This window comes from Carassius gibelio, chromosome B1 (assembly GCF_023724105.1).
Source record: "Carassius gibelio isolate Cgi1373 ecotype wild population from Czech Republic chromosome B1, carGib1.2-hapl.c, whole genome shotgun sequence".
Taxonomy (NCBI): Eukaryota; Metazoa; Chordata; class Actinopteri; order Cypriniformes; family Cyprinidae; genus Carassius; species Carassius gibelio.
Genome location: NC_068396.1, coordinates 19,061,095 through 19,076,744, shown reverse-complemented (window position 1 = coordinate 19,076,744; position 15,650 = coordinate 19,061,095). Strand labels below are relative to the sequence as shown.

General features: G+C 39.5%; 2 protein-coding genes across 2 annotated transcripts; one reads left to right on the top strand and one right to left on the bottom strand.

Annotated features, from left to right (window-relative positions):
* Nucleotides 1-531: 531 nt before the first annotated feature.
* Nucleotides 532-9,549, bottom strand: cpb2 (carboxypeptidase B2 (plasma)). The gene is made up of 11 exons (XM_052544755.1): nucleotides 9,390-9,549; nucleotides 8,806-8,881; nucleotides 4,154-4,278; nucleotides 3,194-3,302; nucleotides 3,003-3,104; nucleotides 2,779-2,883; nucleotides 2,344-2,454; nucleotides 2,102-2,192; nucleotides 1,426-1,628; nucleotides 1,242-1,326; nucleotides 532-1,145 (listed from the first exon to the last, which is right to left on the bottom strand). The coding sequence occupies exons 1-11, from the start codon at nucleotides 9,464-9,466 to the stop codon at nucleotides 946-948; spliced, it is 1,284 nt and encodes a 427-aa protein (XP_052400715.1). The 5' UTR covers nucleotides 9,467-9,549; the 3' UTR covers nucleotides 532-945.
* A 422-nt stretch (nucleotides 9,550-9,971) lies between these two features.
* On the top strand, nucleotides 9,972-15,163 carry alg11 (ALG11 alpha-1,2-mannosyltransferase). The gene is made up of 6 exons (XM_052547052.1): nucleotides 9,972-10,018; nucleotides 10,672-10,739; nucleotides 11,138-11,359; nucleotides 11,745-12,116; nucleotides 13,094-13,671; nucleotides 14,359-15,163. The coding sequence occupies exons 2-6, from the start codon at nucleotides 10,693-10,695 to the stop codon at nucleotides 14,640-14,642; spliced, it is 1,503 nt and encodes a 500-aa protein (XP_052403012.1). The 5' UTR covers nucleotides 9,972-10,018; nucleotides 10,672-10,692; the 3' UTR covers nucleotides 14,643-15,163.
* Nucleotides 15,164-15,650: the final 487 nt, after the last annotated feature.

Genomic DNA, 15,650 nt, shown 5'->3' with positions numbered 1-15,650 from the left:
TTTTGATGTATAATCCTGGACATCAGTTTATATATACAGAAACAGTGATCATATTTTATGAAGCAGATCATTTAAGATTATATTCAACTACACAACTTGTACAATTTAGTTCATTTTCCAGTACTGCATATGTAATAATGGCAATGTATACCATATCTAACTCTTCTTTTGCAGAATAAAAGATGACGATGACGATGAAGATCGGACGATTTGTTTAATCTTTTAAAGAACTGTTTATACATTTCCAGTTCAAACTCTAAATTTAATATATTAAATATTAATGAAATATGAAATATTATTACAAAAATGAACAGAGATAATGATATTTAAGTTACTACATCACTGCAGTCACAATTCTGGTACACTTTGGTGTAATATTTGTGTGATATTTCTGATATGAAGCTGAATTCAATTGTACATACGTGGTTAAGCAAAACAAATGTGTATATGTCTGAAAAGCTTTTATGCACCTTTAATACACATACCGTACATAACTGCAGACATCGAATATGGAGGCAACCCACAGTGTAATGAAGAGTTTGCAAATAAACTTTTATTGAAAGATAGCTAAAGACTACTGCTACATCCCCAACCATACATAAACAATTTCATAGTGTTTGCATGTTTTCTATGTTGTAAGTTTGTCTATAGATAATGTTTCAAAACTAAAAGTATTATATCAAGATGTGTTTTACTGTAGTACAAATAGCTGTGTAGTAAACTATGAAACCACTTGATATGATACACCTACACAAACACACAAATCAATAGCCTCAATCTAAAAAAACAAAAAAACTAAACGTTTAGTTAATTTTTTTGTATATTATTATTGTCAACATTTCTTACACACATGGCATGTTTGTCTATTGACTAACTTTTGCTGTTTATGTTCTTAATACACATTTTGTTTAGTCAAGAGTAAAAGTTAGAGGGTGCTCAGGTTGTTTATGGAAGCTCTTCATTGAGTTTTTTGATCACATGTAAGGCTGTGACCTTTGTTGCGAGCAGAGCCTCATTACAGGCCTGAGGGATAAAGCTGGGGGGAAGAAGAAACCCATATCGACCACGATCCTGAAGCTCAAAGGTGAAGGAATACTTTATCCCAAGATTATATGCCCAGTCATCAGATCCTCCTGGGGCCAAATCTAGTTAAAGAGAAACACAGAATATTAATATAACAAAGAAACAGGGAAAAGTCCAAATACAAATCATCATATTCTAAGAATAGACAGAAAGCTTACAAATGGTTTTTGCACCAGGACCATATTTATAGTTATTCCTGTAATATCTGCGTATCTTTGCTGAGGCCTCCTTAACAACTTCAAACTGTCAGAAAGAAACACACATTTAATTTTTAATTTTTTTTAATTATTATTATTTTCTAGTATGGCCTGCTACAAATGCTCCTGCATTAACTTCACGCACCAGCTCATTGTGGTTTGGAACCTCATCATAGGAACAGGAGTAAGGAAACAGGAGCATCTGAGAGTAGGAGTGAATGGAGAGGTACAGCTTGACTGTTTCCTTATGGGAGCGCAGGAACCGTGCCACAGCCTGGGACTCCGGTTCAGACTCCGGGAACGGACCGCAGTATGTAGGATCACATGGATTATCGGAGGCCCCCTGTGCTGTAGAACACAGTGGATGAATTAAACCAGGAGAAATATCAGTTCTAAACTAAAATGTCTTCAAAAGTAAAATTAGAACTCTATTACTGTATCCCAATTTGTATACTACCTGTCCTAAATAATATTTAAAATTAGAACTGGACTGTCCCAAAGGTACTATTTGCGGTGAAAATTTGAAGTGCAAATCCATGCACACATTAACAATTAATATTGCCCATAACTTATTGTGCTGGATGAGAATTTGATTAGAACTACAAACACAACTAAAGAAACTACAAACATGGTGGATATACAAGCCCAACAGTAGAGAATGGGTAACTTTTAAGTGCATTATTATCCAAATACACAAATCCATTAAATTAATTTTTATTTTAATTTAAGGGCTCTGCAGTGTGTGTGTTTTAGAAGTAATATCTGTAAACGTAAATCTGTAAAAAAAAATTTTAAATGAATGTCCAGTATTTGACACCTACTGCACCAATTTGCATCAAAATTTCTGTTCAGATCTGCTCCAAGACAGTTGCTCTCTTTGTTATATGAGCGGTTTTTCCTCCACATACGATCCTGTTTGGGTAAATAATAAATAAAAGCCATGAAGACTCTCTTGGAATTATTTTTAGAAACCATACTGTGCTCAATTTGGATTAAGCAAAGGTACTAATACAATTCCAAGACTTCAATAATAGTAATAAACATAATAGTTTTATCATTTTACTGTTGTCCATGTGTACTTGTATCCATCTGGGTTCATGACTGTCAAGATGTAAACGTCCATGTTGTTCAGAATCTCTGTGATTTCAGTGTTCTGGTTGTAAAATGCTAGTGCCTGAAGAAAAACAAAACAAAAAACAAATTGAATTAAACTTCTAACATGGCCAAAACTAAGCTATTCAGCCACTCTAATGCACTAACCTAAGATCTTGAAATCTGCATCTAAGATACAAAGTTTAAATATGCAAGCTCAGACAGATGTAGGACACTTCAACACATGTGCAAATGGAAAATAGAGATTTGTAAAGTGAAATGGTTTAAAAAACAAAGAAGTTGGAGAAGAAGTTGAGTATGACGAAAAAGTGTGGTTTAAAGCAGACTGAATGACAGCTTAGGTTACGATAATGCTAAAAGGAGATTAAACTTAATTTATACTTACGTATTTGACAAACCACATGCAAAAGGCTGGAGCGATCCACTCCCGTGCATGAATACCACAGTCTATCCACATGGCCCTCTTCACCTCCTCCCTCCTGCCGGAAAGCTGCAGCATGATGATAAACAAACAGACATTAAAATAAGTAAAACAAAATAAAATAAAATACATTCAAGCAATGCTCAGATTTATAACATATAAATCCACCTTAAATAAAATGTGAGTACCTTCAGAACATAGAGTGGTCGTTTTTCAGAAGATGACCCAATAAGAATAACTTGCACCATGTCTGAATAGTCTTGCTTGGTCTTGTTTATCCAGTAATAGATCTGAAACAAAAGTTTGGTCAAATTGTGTCACATTTTCATTTCAACGAATGGAAAGGTTGAGGTGAATCTTCTCATTTTTGTCAGCTTACATCTTCTAAAGAATGATATCTCTCATAAAACACGCCTCCGCTCCGGGGATCCGATGTATCGTTTTTGGTCTGCATCTCAATTAGTGCTGGTGTGTTTTCCAAAAGCATTCTGCAAAAATATCAAAAGCACAAAGTCTTAAGAATCAAGGAGCTGCTTGTCAACATATGCATCTTTTAGGTAATAAAAGAAAGTGCTAAATATAAATGTGAATAGACATTTAAATAATAATAACACTTGTTCTTAAAAAAAGGTAACTTAACCCTCCTGTTGTGTTGACATCCAGATGCTACTTTTATGTTGGAATCAAATTGAACCCAACCCCCCCATTAGTCTTCATGCAAAATATCACCAAATCTTATATTAAATATATAATATTTACACACACACACACACACAAAATAAAGATTTGTGTAAACCACAATACAAACAAACAAACAAAAAACTATTGTAGCCTGTCAAAAACTAATGTACTAGGTGAGCTATATAAGAAATTCCATCTATTTTTATTGTGTTATTTATTGTTAAAATTTGATCCACATATGTGTATGTCCAAAATGAGTTATTTAGTTATGACTATTTAGTGGCTTAGGTACAGATAACTAAGTAAGTAGGAATATTATCTAACGTTAAATACCAATATCACAGGTACTGAATTGAATCCTTCAGTGCTGATTTTTGGTAAACTGCATAGAAAACAATGCGTGGTCAAAGGGGATGGGTGGTATTAAAATAACCCCAACACAAAAGCTGCAACAAAACATATCTATGTGGCAAAACTTTACATTTATAAACCTTAATGACAAAAATTTCACAAAATATCAAAAAGAACATAAATAGCGTATCCAATGTTCAAGCAATCAATCAATTAAATCAACTGTTGGTCAAATTGACCCCAACACAACAAGATGGTTAAAAGTTCCTACAGTCTTCATTCCAGCAAATTAACCAGCTTTACTTACCTAAAAGCAATGCCATGTTTGCGTAGGAGTTCAGTGACAAACTCCACACTTGTTGACCGAATGTAAAGGTGAACTTCAGAGTTTGTTGTAATGTAAATGGGTGAAGCAGGCTGCCACAAGTCTGTCTGAAAAAGAACAGAACTTGAGATTACATGTTAGCTGAAAAACTCACAGGACCAGCTTGAGGGTCAGTTCAATAAATCAAATCAATGAACAGCAAATATTTGTCACGGTTGGTAAACCGTGATCTCGGGGTGTTTACACTTTGTGGTGAATTCTGTGTGTTCTGCGTCTGCACTGATTAGTTTGTGGGCGTCTCCGTTAATTGTATCAGCAATAGCTGTCACTCATTACTCATTCACTATATATTGGCTTGTCTCATGTCTTGTGTTTGTGAGATCGTTGTCTAATGTTTGATGTGGTTCCCCTGTTCGTCTGGCTCTCAGTGTTGCTTGCGTTTGGATGTCTGTGTTTCCCTAGAACCTCATCCACTCTCCGCACATTCACTCAGCCACGGACACTTACCTTCGTCTCTATTCCCCGCAGTTCCTGTGCCACATTCTCCTGCTGCCTACATGCCGTCATCATCCGGATTACTCACCTTCTCTCCGCCATCAGCTGGATTCCTCACCTCTTCAGCATCTCCTTGGAGTGTCGCTGTCTCATTGTCATTGTTTGTTTGTGTACTCATTTTCATATCTTCCCATTAAATCAGTAAACTTGCATTTGCTTCCAGACTGTCTTTTTACCCACCATCACATAACGATCTCACCACCATGGAAGCAGCAAGCACCAATACCCTCTCCGACTTCATGAACCACAGTGTCAAGAGAATGGATCAGCAGCAGGAGAGCATCTCGAACACCGGACGCACTGTTGAAGCGCTGGTGGCACAGGTGTCCGAGCTCACCCAGCAGATCCATCAGCTCACGTCTCCCACTGCGCCCATCGCACCGCCTGCACCGTCCGTCCCCCGGGAGATTCCCCAGGACCACTTCCAGCCAGAGCCACGATTTTCCGGCGCCGGAGAACTATGCAGGTGATCCAGCGTTTTGTAGAACCTTTCTTACCAAGTGTTCGATGCATTTCGCCCTACAGCCCCGCACCTTCACTACAGAAGAGTCTAAAGAAGCGTTTACGCTCACATTACTGTCTGGCAAGGCTGCCTTATGGGGGACTGCGGTGTGGGAGAATCAACACACGTGTTGTGCCATTTTCAACGCCCTCTCTGAAGAGATGAAGAGAGTCTTCTACCGGGCCCATCGTCTCTCGGAACTCTGGCAAGGTTCATCTTCCGTCACCGACTACTCCATCGAGGTCCGCACACTGGCGGCCACGTGCCAGTGGAACGAGGCGGCGCAGTGGGATAGATTCCTGCATGGGTTATCCGACCATGTTCAGCAGGAGATCTACCTCCTCGAGCTGCCCCCCACTCTCAATTGACTCACTGAACTGGCGTTACGAGTTGACGCAAGGATTAATCACCTGGGCCGCCAACCCAGTCCTTCTAGATCTACCATCTCTCCTGTTAGGGGGCACTTGAGTCGAGAGAACACGGTCGGTTCTGTCGACGATCACGAGCCCATGCAGGTGAGCTCGGCGGTCCCGGAGGGAGAGGGAATGGCAGAGGTCCCAAGGACTGTGCTTGTACTGTGGAGGCTCTGCTCATAACACCTACTCATGCCCGGTAAAAGAGCCAGCCCGATAGTAAATTTGAGGCTACTATCGGGTGGGATCTCCGCTGAAAAGTCCTCACCAACATCATCGACCCTCCTTCAGGTGAAACTGCGGTGGAAGAATCAACATCATGAGTGTCAAGCCCTTCTGGACTCTGGAGCCGAAGGTAATTTCATTGATTCTTCACTTGCACATCACCTGAACATTCCTGTCCTTCCTGTGTCTCTCTCCATCCATGTCACCGCACTCAATGGCCAGGAACTGCCTCACGTCACACACCATACAGAACCCATCACGTCTGGAAACCATCAAGAAACCATATCCTTTTTCTCATGGACTCCCCTGTTGCTCGCATTGTTTTAGGTCACCCCTGGTTGTCCAAACACAATCCACGAGTGGAATGGGGTTCTAACACGGTCACATTGTGGAGTGAGAGATGTCATGAGTCTTTTCTGGTTTCTGCTTGTCCTGTTGTTCCTGTTTCTGTCTTTCAGAAGGAGACCATGGTTTTGCCAAATGTGCCAGTTGAGTATCTGGACCTGAAGGAAGTGTTCAGTAAGTCTCGTGCTGCTTCTCTTCCTCCGCACCGTCCCTATGACTGTGCCATTGACTTAGTGTCAGGTAAGTCTCCGCCTAAGGGCAAGCTATACTCTCTTTCTATTCCTGAGAGGGAGGCCATGGAGAAATACATTTCTGATTCCTTAGCCTCTGGGTTCATCCGTCCTTCCTCTTCTCTAGCGGGGGCGGGGTTCTTTTTTGTGGGTAAGAAGGATGGTGCGCTGCGACCTTGCATTGATTACCGAGAGCTGAACAACATTACTATTAAGAATACTTATCCTTTACCACTCATGTCTTCAGCTTTCGAGAGGTTGCAGGGAGCATCTATATTCACAAAATTGGATTTACGTAATGCTTATCATTTGGTCCGCATCAGGAAGGGGGATGAATGGAAGACTGCCTTTAACACCCCTAGAGGGCACTTTGAGTACTTGGTGATGCCGTTCGGGCTCTCCAACTCGCTCGGGGTTTTCCAAGCACTCGTGAATGACGTGTTGAGAGATGTGGTAGATCAGTTTATATATGTCTACCTGGATGACATACTGATTTTTTCTTCCTCTCTCCAGGAACATGTTCAACACTTCAGACGAGTGCTCCAGAGGTAACTAGAGAATGGGCTTTTTGTCAAGGCGGAGAAATGCATATTCCATGCACAGTCTGTTCCCTTCTTAGGGTATATCGTTTCGTCCGAGGGAATACGTATGGACCCTGACAAAGTTAAGGCTGTGATAGATTGGCCATCTCCAGACTCCCATAAGGCCCTACAGCGGTTTCTGGGGTTTCTGGGGCCAACTAGCCTCACTTCTAACAGCCTTGACCTCCACCAGTACTCCGTTCAGGTGGTCGGACGCAGCTGAGGCTGCGTTCGCTAACCTCAAGAACCGCTTCGTTTCGGCTCCCATCCTTGTGGCCCCTGATCCCACACGGCAGTTCGTGGTGGAGGTCGACGCATCAGAGGTGGGGGTAGGAGCAGTGTTGTCCCAACGTGCGGTCAAATTAGCGTTAGAGGAGTGGCACCACTGGTTGGAGGGTTCAGGGGTTCCCTTTATTGTTTGGACCGATCACAAGAATTTAGAATACATCAGAACTGCTAAAAGACTCAATTCCAGGCAGGCTTGGTGGGCACTTTTTTTTTCGGTCATTTTGAATTTACCCTATCTTACCGCCCGGGTTCCAAAAATGTCAAACCCGATTCTTTGTCATGTCTTTTTGATCCCTCCGCCCGTCCCGTTACTCCCGAGTGTATTTTGTCTGAGAAATTAGTGATCTCAGCACTCGTATGGGAGGTCGAGTCGAAGGTCAAGACAGCCTTAGAAGGGGTAACGCCTCCGTCCAGTTGCCCACCGAACCGTTTATTTGTGCCGGAGCGGAGGAGTTAATGTCCGAAGTTGTTCAGTGGGGTCATTGTTCTAACGTGGCTTGTCACCCAGGGATAAGTAGAACTAATGGGTTGGTTAGACAACGATTCTGGTGGCCACTTATGGCTTGCGATGTCCGCGATTTTGTTTTGGCTTGCTCAGTTTGTGCCAGTGGTAAGTCATCTAACCGACCTCCTGATGGGCGTCTTCAACCGCTGTCTGTCCCTTCGAGACCCTGGTCCCATATCGCGCTAGAATTTGTTACTGCCCTCCTGCCCTCTAATGGCATGATGGTCGTTTTGACCATAGTGGACCAGTTCTCGAAGGCGGCACATTTCATTCCCTTGCCCAAATTACCGACAGCCAAGGAGACAGCGGTCCCTGTTCTAGATCACGTCTTTCGCCCTCATGGCCTCCCGGTAGACGTGGTTTTGGACAGGGGATCTCAGTTTATACCCAAATTTTGGAAAGAGTTTTGCAAATTGTTAGGAGCGTCAGTTAGCTTGTCTTTGGGTTATCATCCCCAAAGCAACGGACAATCTGAGCGAACCAACCAAGATTTAGAGAGGACGTTGCGACGTTTGGTCTAATGTTTGATGTGGTTCCCCTGTTCGTCTGGCTCTCAGTGTTGCTTGCGTTTGGATGTCTGTGTTTCCCTAGAACCTCATCCACTCTCCGCACATTCACTCAGCCACGGACACTTACCTTCGTCTCTATTCCCCGCAGTTCCTGTGCCACATTCTCCTGCTGCCTACATGCCGTCATCATCCGGATTACTCACCTTCTCTCCGCCATCAGCTGGATTCCTCACCTCTTCACCATCTCCTCTGAGTGTCGCTGTCTCATCGTCATTGTTTGTTTGTGTACTCATTTTCATATCTTCCCATTAAATCAGCAAACTAGCATTTGCTTCCAGACTGTCCTTTTTCCCACCATCAAAATATTGTAAAGGCTATGTGTAAAATCATTCTTATTTCACTTAACTCAGGACCTAGAATATTTAGCAAATTTGATATATAAAATCATGCTCTGAAAGAATCTAAAGAAGTAACCTCTTACCTCATTGTGACTTGTTAAGTTTTGCACTGTGTCCACATGTTCCTGTGTGGATACAGTGATGGCCAAAACCTGGTCACTGTGTGTGAAGAGAGAAACAGCTGCAGTCTTTTATCCTAGTATCACTCTAGCAAATATTTTTGATGCATAACTACTTAAACAGTACTACATAATCGCACATAATTATTCAAAAGAAACACTTCAGCAGAGAGTGTACTATTTTCTGTATATCTCAAACTTTTGGTTGTCATAACATCGCACCTATTAACAACATGTGCTATTCTACTTATAGTAATTGTAAAGTGTCATATATCCACATTTAATAAATGGATAAACAAATAAACACTACTGTTTCTATTATTATTCTTTTACTCAAATGTCAGAAAAAAAATAATACTGTGAGATCCCATTTTTCTACAGCAGGTAACCTTTTTCACATTTTATTGTTTAAAGTGAGGTTTTACATCGATTGCTAGTTAATCAAGTTAATGCTAACATACAACAGAGATCTGATTTCAGTCTTTCTACAACATCAACTTAAAACATATGATTGTATAATGCAGCATTTTAGGAAAAATATGACTTACTGTTCCGATTTGCAGAAACACTTCTCAAGGAAGATGTTAAAACATATTAAGTAAACCAGTTGTATTGGAGGCCTCATGTTTTTGTTCTGTCTCCCAATAGTTTGTGCAATAGTGTGGACAAGGTAAGAGGCCAGTATTGATCTAGAACTGTTTGTTTGCTGGTTAACCTTTACTTTGAATTAGTTCAGTGTAGATTTAAAGCATTTCAAATGGTTGTTTGTAAAATCTATATGATAACTGCTGTATATATATATATATATATATATATATATATATATATATATATATATATATATATATATATATATATATATATATATATATATATATATATATAAGTATAATCAAAATATAAATGGTGTCATTTAATTTCAACTGTTAAGAACATTATTTCTCTGCGATTAGCAAAACACATAGGCTAGAACTCAACCAAACATTCAACTTGGTGGCACCTTATGTCGATTATTATTATTATTATATATATAAACTAGATTATCTTTTGTGCACCAGACCAGTAGGTGGCAAAAATGTCGTTTGGCAACAGCCATTAAATCGCCAGAAGAAGTAAAAATCAACATCCGGCCAGTGTTAAGCGCTTCCGGATTGTGACGAGAGATGTCAGACGTGTTCAAGGGGCAAGGAACTCGACCGGAAGTTGAAGTCGGGTGGGGGCTGCCATCTTTTAGCAGAACTTCACTTGCGTTAGCATTCCCATTGACTCCCATTCATTTTGGCGTCACTTTGACAGCGAATAACTTTACATCTGAGGCGTTTAAAGACTCTGTTTGTCCATTATTTATTTCTAAAGATACACGACAATGTATAAAGGGCTCCATTACCTTCTATGTTACATTATGGCCCCGTATAAACAGTTTTTGTAAAAAATAGGCTAACGATTGCGTCATAACCACTCGGCTCTCTGTCGCATTACCGTACAGACAGGAGGAGAAGCTCGCAGGCAATTAACTTAATATGGCGTACTGGCGTTACATTTTAAAATACTATACAAAATAATTAATCAGAATACTTACTCCTGCTCACTCACGACAAAGAACTCCCCGCTCAAGCTCGCCGTCTCTGCAAGATTAACGATGGCAGTTTGCACACACAGCTACTCGAAGATTTACATCTGTCAGACAGGTTGCTGACGTCGTCAAGCTTCGTTTGAGTCTGCGCGTCAGAAACGGAAGTGCTAAAAAACGCTAAAACTGGGCTTCATTTGTCTCAATTGAGTTCCAATGGGGTCGCTGTGTCCATTTCTTTTACTGTCTATGGACGTGTTGTGTTGTCGTCTTTGAGGAAGATGTCAGCGCACGAGCACTTGTCTTTCTGTCTGTGCGATTTAATCAGGTAAAAGTTGTAAATTATTTATCGATTGTGTAGAATTTAAGGCCAGTGACTGATAAGTGAATTCACCTAACTGTTGTTGCTACTGGACGATTGTTTAATAAAATTACTTGCTCAGTTCATTTACCGTTTTGATGAATGAATGGAGGAATCTATTTATTTACATTTTTTTAAACATTTATATTTTGAATACCTCAGAAATTTCCAAGTGAAATTGGAGCCAATATAATCTCTGTTCATGTTAAAAGAAACAAGCTATTCACATGTATCATTCGTTCGTCCCGTACAGATTCATATATATATATATATATATATATATATATATATATATATATATATATGAAGTGAAATGACATTAATTAGAAAGATGTATTATTGTATGTGGTTTTTGCCTTCCCTAGGTTACTATGGTCACTACTGTTGCCATGTCTCTATCTGAGTCTTGTCCTGACAGCCATCCTCTTCCTCTTCATCATGGGAGTGAGAAGCTGGCTGCAGATGAAGAGGAAGAGCAGGAGAGCTCAGGATGGCCGTCCCGCCGTGGCCTTCTTCCACCCGTACTGCAATGCAGGAGGAGGAGGAGAGAGAGTGCTGTGGTGTGCTTTACGGGCTCTTCAAAACAGGTCAGATACTTCAGCTCTTAAGAGTGTGCCATTTATTTGGCCAGACATTTATGGGTCAGTGACAAATAGGAAGTGAAAGCATGCAAAAAAAATATCTGAATTAAACATATAATAAACAGTGATACGAAATGTAAATAATTTTATACTATCTTAAAGTTTTTATGTGCATATTTCTTAAGCTAGTTTTATAATTTTAATTTGCCTCGGACAGCAACGTGAGCATGGCATATCACTGACCTTTATATAAATGTATTAATTTCTCTGTTTAACTGAACTCTTGAATGCTGAAATCAGCAGGGCTGGGCTTCAGCATGAACTTAACAAAAGAATGAACATAACAAAAATTCTGGATCCAAACCCTGTTTAATCCACTGTATTTACACAGGTACCAAGATGTTTCCTTCGTGGTTTACACGGGTGATCAGGGCGTGACAGCAGAAGAGATTTTAGATGGAGCGCGGCGGCGCTTCAACATCAGACTCCCTCGAGCCGTTAAGTTTGTGTTCCTGAAACATCGTCTCCTGGTGGAGGCCAGACTTTACCCACACTTCACCCTTCTGGGGCAGAGCGTGGGCTCCATCTTCCTGGGGTGGGAGGCCTTGACTGAGTTTGTTCCAGATCTCTACATTGACTCGATGGGCTATGCCTTCACTCTGCCTGTGTTCCGTTATCTGGGTGGCTGTCCTGTGGGAAGCTATGTGCACTACCCAACCATCAGCACTGATATGCTGTCAGTGGTTCGAGAAAGAAACCCACGGTTAGTAAGGAAAGTCACATTATTGTTATTAAATTAGATTACAGGGGGGAGGGGGGAATAAAGGCCTCCTATAGTGAATCCATGTGTTTTTGTAAGAAAAATATACATTTTTCAAACGTAATAAAGTTTTCTTTCAACGTCCGTTATCTGTCATACACACAAAAAAAATTCCTTCTGATTCCTTATATTATAAAAGCAAAAGTAAAGATATTCATCCAAAAAAATTTTCCCGTAAAAATGGGTGTGGCCATTTGTACATTTGATAGGTTTTCTTTCTTCCGGTCTCATTCGCTTCCAGCTATTTTTAACTGTACCAAACCGTTTTACTGTTTGAAATTGCAAATTGATGTGCCTTACCATATTATTTTAATGTATTTAAAAATCTAAATTAGGAACACACTGGTTTGTAGTGCAAACAGTTTTACCGTTTACTGTAATTCTTCTGGATATTTCCCTTTAGTAACTAATGAACCAGAGGTCTCGCTCATAGGCTTACTTCCACATGAAAGAATAAGGTGGATCATGTTTACAAAAGATTTGTATTTCAAATAAATGTTCTTTTGAACTTTCTTCTCATCAAAGACTCCTAAAAGAAAATTCTAATTTTTCCCCAAAATGTGATGCAGCACAGTTGTGTTCAGCATTTATAGTGCCATGATTTTTTTCTTAAACCGCAAAAAAGCATTTTAGAATGATTTCTGAAGGATCGTGTGACACTAAAGACTGGAGTAATGCCAGCTTTGCATCACAGGATATTTTCAAATATCAGTACAGTGCTTTTAAGTTAATAAATAATGATATTTCCATAATTTTACTGTATTATTGAAGAAATAAATGCAGCCTTGGTGACTTCTTACAAAAACACAAAACTCGTACTGACTCCAAGCTTTTGAACGGTGGTGTATATACAGTATGATTGGCCTATAGAAATCTAACATATATAATTACATCTATACATTCTTATATCTTCATTCTAGGTTCAATAATGCAGATTACATCTCCAGTAACCCTGTACTGAGTGCCATCAAAGTGATTTACTACTGTGTCTTTGCGCTGCTTTATGGTCTGGCCGGCTCCTGTAGTGACGTAGTCATGGTCAATTCCACCTGGACTCTAGGACACATTCTGGCTCTGTGGCGCGCTCCTAACCGCACCAGTGTGGTCTTTCCACCATGCGACGTTCAGGCCTTCCTGGACATCCCTATTGGAGATGAGGATGAAGAGAAGGAGAGAAAAAAGTGTCACTCTGTGGTGTCCGTGGGTCAGTTCCGGCCTGAAAAAGACCATCGGCTGCAGATCAAAGCTTTTAGAAAACTGCTGGACAGGAAGGGGGTGGAGCCTGGCGGGCGAGAGACCGTGAAGCTGGTGTTGATTGGTGGATGTCGTAACCAGGAGGATGAGGAGAGGGTACAGATGCTGAAGGGATTGTGTCTGGATCTGGGTGTGGTGGATAAGGTGGAGTTTAAACTCAATATCCCATTTGAAGAACTGAAGAAAGATTTAACAGACGCCACCATCGGGTTGCACACAATGTGGAATGAACATTTCGGTATTGGTAAGAAATATCATGCTCTCAGCAGAATCTCATAACATTATACAGATTACAAAAAAAAAAAAAAAAACATTTTAGTTTTTTGTAATATTTTTAATTAAATTTGTTTTATATTTTTATTTCATTTAATTTATATATATATATATATATATATATATATATATATATATATATATATATTTCTTTAAATGCCTGTATATTTTTTATTTATTTGTATTTATTAATTTTAGTCTACTTTTTTATTTTTTTTATTTTAGTCCTTTAACCCCTTAAAGGGACGTAGGCGTCCCGTATTTGGGACAGGGTGACAGTTAAGCTAAACTAAAAATAAGAAATGTTGCCTTGGCAATTACCTATAATATTTAGCTAATAGTAATATATTTTAGTAACTGATATTACATTTTGTTCTTCCTTATTATTTTGATTTAATTTAATTTTAAATGTTCTGTTAATCTTTCATTTTAGCTTTAGTTATGTCGTTTTTGACATAAATGTATATGAAACTATATATTAGCCAATTGTCAACAACATGGCAATGTTTTATATATATTTATATAAAATTATATATTTATATAATTATTTCGGGTAACAATAATGTTTGTTTAGGGTTTTAGTTTTGTTAACTAATAACCCTGATATTTCTATGACGGTTCCACTGAGATATTCTCATCTTCTCCCACATGTTCACAGGTGTAGTGGAGTGTATGGCTGCAGGAACAATCATTCTGGCTCACAAATCCGGTGGTCCGAAGTTGGACATCGTGGTTCCCTATGATAACGGTCCAACTGGCTTCCTGGCAGACGATGAAGACAGTTATGCAGATGCCATGGAGCGAATCCTTTCCATGACTCCTGCAGCTCGATTAGAGATCCGCCGCCGGGCACGTCTGTCCGTCACCCGCTTCTCAGACCAGGAGTTTGAAGGCTCATTTCTTTCAGCCGTGGAGCCTCTAATGTCAACACTAAGACTGTGAGCGTTTGGAGGCGGTCCTGGGGACTGACTGTAGTGAAGCAGCTACATGTAGTTCAGTCTTCTGATGATGCTGACTCCAAATCATTCCTTGTCTAGAGCAGAAGTGAGCACTTCACACCTGTCCGTTTTGTGACCATTTGCTCTTTAAGTAACATCACTAAGGAAAGGGAAAAGCATCATGGGAAATGCTAGTTCTGGTGAAATGCCACCTTTTGCTTTAACTTAACGACAGATTGAATGACAGATTGCTGCGAGTGAACAAAAAAGTAGTAGATTTTGTTTAATTGAAATGTAAACATGAAGTTCTTTTCTTCATATCTGTTATATGTACATTATATATGATGTAATAGCTTTGTTTTGTTTTATTGTAAAAGGTTTTAGAGGTTTACACAACAAGATTAATGTATCAACAACTAAAAAGATCGGTTTCTCTTGGAAGATTCAAATCATACTAGTGCTTTATGTTCCTTTTTTGTTTAAAATAAATTATATATGAGTGGTGGTCTGGAAATATAAACAAAATGTTTGTCCTGTTTTTCTTCTGGAAAATAGACTGAATTCACTATAACCACATCATTTTAAGTAGCAATATTTCCATGTAATTATTACATGCGTAGTTGTTTCTACATTGGAAAGCTTTGCTCAGTAATAATTTTTGTCACATACTGCTGGCCAAAAATTGTACACGATTAACCAACCTCTGGTAACAGAATTGGTTTTACATAAGAACTGCTTTTATCTGGAAAAGCTGTCCCAGGAGCACAGATTCTGAGTACGGGAAGCAGTGTTTGTCTAGACTAGATAGGAAAGTGAGAGAGAGGCCAAATTAAACAGCACATAGTATCTGGGAAAAGAGGAGGGAACGGAGAGGTTTGAGGGTATTTAAACAGCTAGTAACAGAATTTTTCTTCAACTTATTACAAAACCTGACAATTAGATTTACTTAATGAAATAAGTAAATATTTCTCAAATACTGCTGAAAGTTCATTGTAAATAAAATAATAAAAAA

Excerpts from the sequence above, each read along its gene's own strand:
- cpb2 (XM_052544755.1), bottom strand. The coding sequence starts at position 9,466 with ATGAGGCCTCCAATACAACTGGTTTACTTAATATGTTTTAACATCTTC. Across the intron at positions 3,303-4,153 it reads AAACATGGCATTGCTTTTAG|AATGCTTTTGGAAAACACAC; the intron begins GTAAGTAAAGCT and ends ATATTTTTGCAG. Across the intron at positions 3,105-3,193 it reads GATATCATTCTTTAGAAGAT|ATCTATTACTGGATAAACAA; the intron begins GTAAGCTGACAA and ends CTTTTGTTTCAG.
- alg11 (XM_052547052.1), top strand. The coding sequence starts at position 10,693 with ATGTCAGCGCACGAGCACTTGTCTTTCTGTCTGTGCGATTTAATCAG. Across the intron at positions 11,360-11,744 it reads TTACGGGCTCTTCAAAACAG|GTACCAAGATGTTTCCTTCG; the intron begins GTCAGATACTTC and ends GTATTTACACAG. Across the intron at positions 13,672-14,358 it reads GAATGAACATTTCGGTATTG|GTGTAGTGGAGTGTATGGCT; the intron begins GTAAGAAATATC and ends ACATGTTCACAG.